The sequence below is a fragment of the Strongylocentrotus purpuratus genome, unplaced genomic scaffold (assembly GCF_000002235.5).
Source record: "Strongylocentrotus purpuratus isolate Spur 01 unplaced genomic scaffold, Spur_5.0 spur5_scaffold_20, whole genome shotgun sequence".
Classification (NCBI taxonomy): domain Eukaryota; kingdom Metazoa; phylum Echinodermata; class Echinoidea; order Camarodonta; family Strongylocentrotidae; genus Strongylocentrotus; species Strongylocentrotus purpuratus.
Genome location: NW_022145606.1, coordinates 7,227,742 through 7,230,507, shown reverse-complemented (window position 1 = coordinate 7,230,507; position 2,766 = coordinate 7,227,742). Strand labels below are relative to the sequence as shown.

At 42.3% G+C, this 2,766-nt stretch overlaps 1 protein-coding gene across 1 annotated transcript; it reads left to right on the top strand.

The window, feature by feature from the left end:
- The first annotated feature begins 519 nt into the window (after nucleotides 1–519).
- On the top strand, nucleotides 520–1,994 carry LOC105444419 (ankyrin repeat domain-containing protein 50-like). The gene is made up of 2 exons (XM_030993606.1): nucleotides 520–1,030; nucleotides 1,096–1,994. Exons 1-2 carry the CDS (start codon nucleotides 520–522, stop codon nucleotides 1,992–1,994), a joined length of 1,410 nt encoding a protein of 469 aa, XP_030849466.1.
- Nucleotides 1,995–2,766: the final 772 nt, after the last annotated feature.

Genomic DNA, 2,766 nt, shown 5'->3' with positions numbered 1-2,766 from the left:
GTACTAAACGTCACATCATACAAGTTTCGTATGAGATCACGCTGGTGTTTTTTTTTCTTTCGGAATAACAACATTGCCATATCTGTAGGTCTAGCCCGCTTATACACTTTCGAAAGGAGGTGATAGATACGTGACATTAATGGGAGAATGTATAAAACCGTCGTGTTTATTCGGAAATGGAACGTACCGATGCAGCTGACATGAACAACATTTGATTAATAGAATGTGGAGAAGAAGTGATATCCTTTGTGGGCAAGAAGCATTACGCGGTCTAAATGAAGTTTGCTGGTGCATTATAGAAGACCACTGCCAACCGTTTTACTCGGAGCAGATAATAAGCGGCACTTATAGTCTATCTATCTATCTTCGTCCCATAGCTTGGAGTCGTTAGGGGCGACAATAACTTCATGTCTTCATCGGCTGTAATACAGTTCTAGTTGGCTGATCAAATAGCCTATATACTTTAATTATACAGTCTAGAAATTACAGGCAGACACTCAGATCAGTTTTATTCTTATCATGGATGGGGACAAAATTAAAAAAGCAGACCTTCCAGAGGCTGAAAATGATGATTGGACACCTCTCCATGGGGCATCATTCAATGGTCACATCGAGGATGTACAGGTTCTCATTGGCCAAGGAGCAGATCTAAACAGGGAAGATAAGGATGGATGGACACCTCTCGATGCAGCATCATTCAATGGTCACCTCGATGTTGTACAGTTTCTTATTAGTGTAGGAGCAGATCTAAAAAGGGCCAATAAAGATGGTATGACACCTCTCTACACGGCCTCATTAAATGGTCACCTTGAAGTTGTAGAGTTTCTCATTGGCCAAGGATCAGATTTAAATAGTGCTAGTAATGATGGCAGAACACCTCTCTTCGTCGCATCATCCAATGGTCACCTCGATGTTGTACAATTTCTCATTGGCCAAGGAGCAGATCTAAATAGTGCTAGTAAGGATGGAAGGACACCTCTCCACGCGGCATCAGCAAACGGTCACCTCGATGTTGTAAAGTTTCTCATTGGTCAAGGAGCAGATCTAAAAAAAAGACGGATAAGCATGGCTGGACACCTCTCCACGCGGCATCAGCAAACGGTGACCTCAATGTTGTACAGTTTCTCATCGGCCAGGGAGCAGATCTTAAAAGGACGGATAAAGATGGCTGGACACCTCTCTACATGGCATCATTCAATGGTCACCTCGATGTTGTACAGTTTCTTATTGGTCAAGGAGCAGATCTAAAAGGGGCGGATAAGGATGGAAGGACACCTCTCTACGCGGCATCAGCAAACGGTCACCTCGATGTTGTACAGTTCCTCATTGGCCAAGGAGCAGATTTAAATAGGCATGGTAATGATGGTAGCACGCTTCTAGAAGCAGCATCAATCAAAGGTCACCTCGATGTTGTACAGTTTCTCATTGGCCAAAAAGCAGATTTCAAAAGGGCTGGTATTGGTGGACGCACACCTCTCCAAGCGGCATCATTAAATGGTCACCTCAATGTTGTACAGTTCCTCGTTGGCGAAAAAGCAGATCTTAATAGGCCAGGTATGGGTGGGCGCACACCACTTCAAGTGGCATCTTCCTACGGTCACCTCGATGTTGTACAATTTCTCATTGGCCAAGGAGCAGATCTAAATAGTTCTAGTTATGACGGCAGCACATCTCTGGAATTGGCATCACTCAAAGGTCACCTCGATGTTGTAGAGTTTCTCACTGGCCAGGGAGCAGATCTAAATAATATTGTTGGGCGCACACCTCTTCAAGCGGCTTCATTTAATGGTCATCTCGATGTCGTACAGTTTCTCATTGGCCAAGGAGCAGATCTAAATAGGGCTGGTATTGGGGGGCACACACCTCTCCAAGCGGCATCACTCAAAGGTCACCTCGATGTTGTACATTTTCTCATTGGCCACAAAGCAGAACCAAATAGGGCTGATAATGACTGCAGCACACCTCTCCACGCGGAGTTTATCGATAATTGTTAGTTCAGTTGGTATTGTGTACGATCCGGCTTTTTTTTTTGTACATTTCTTTGACATTTCCTATTTATAATTTATAATTAATATCATTCATTTAGAATAATATCTTAATCGAATGTTGAGATTGGATTTTTAAGGGGAAATGACTACTACGTCGATAAGGTCATTTCATTGAGTTGGCAAAGTCACATTCCAACCTTCTTTGTTAAATGAAAATTGAAAACTTGTATAGGCCTTTATCATTAGTGATAAATGTATTTTATTGCAACTAATGAAACCCGAGGAAGTCCGTGGACAGCGAGACCATTTGAGTAATTATTTTTAAAATTTGAAATATGTCAGGGTCCGATCGCTCGAAAGAGACAGGTCGAGAAAAAAGGAGGGGATGGGCCACAAGGAACACTGACAATACAACACATTGTATGCTTTACAATATGCTTCAGAAAGTACCTAAACTTTAAATTGACGATCCCATGTTTCGTAGGGCTATTACGATCTTTCATGAAATGTGTTACCTCGACGTACTGTACACGTGGAATAATGACCTAATTGGACAAAAACCTTAGGGATTGATTCGAAAGCAAATCATTTTAACATGGGCAACCGAGGATATAGGTTAGTTATTAATTTGAACAGTCAAACACAACTACGGAAAACCGAAAACGAGCAATACCTTCGAAAGAAGCGGCTATCGTAGGGCCTACGCACAGTAAATATAGAGCTTTCGTCGTTCCATGCAAGGCAGTGTGAACAAAAGGCATGGGGAAAATTAACCTGC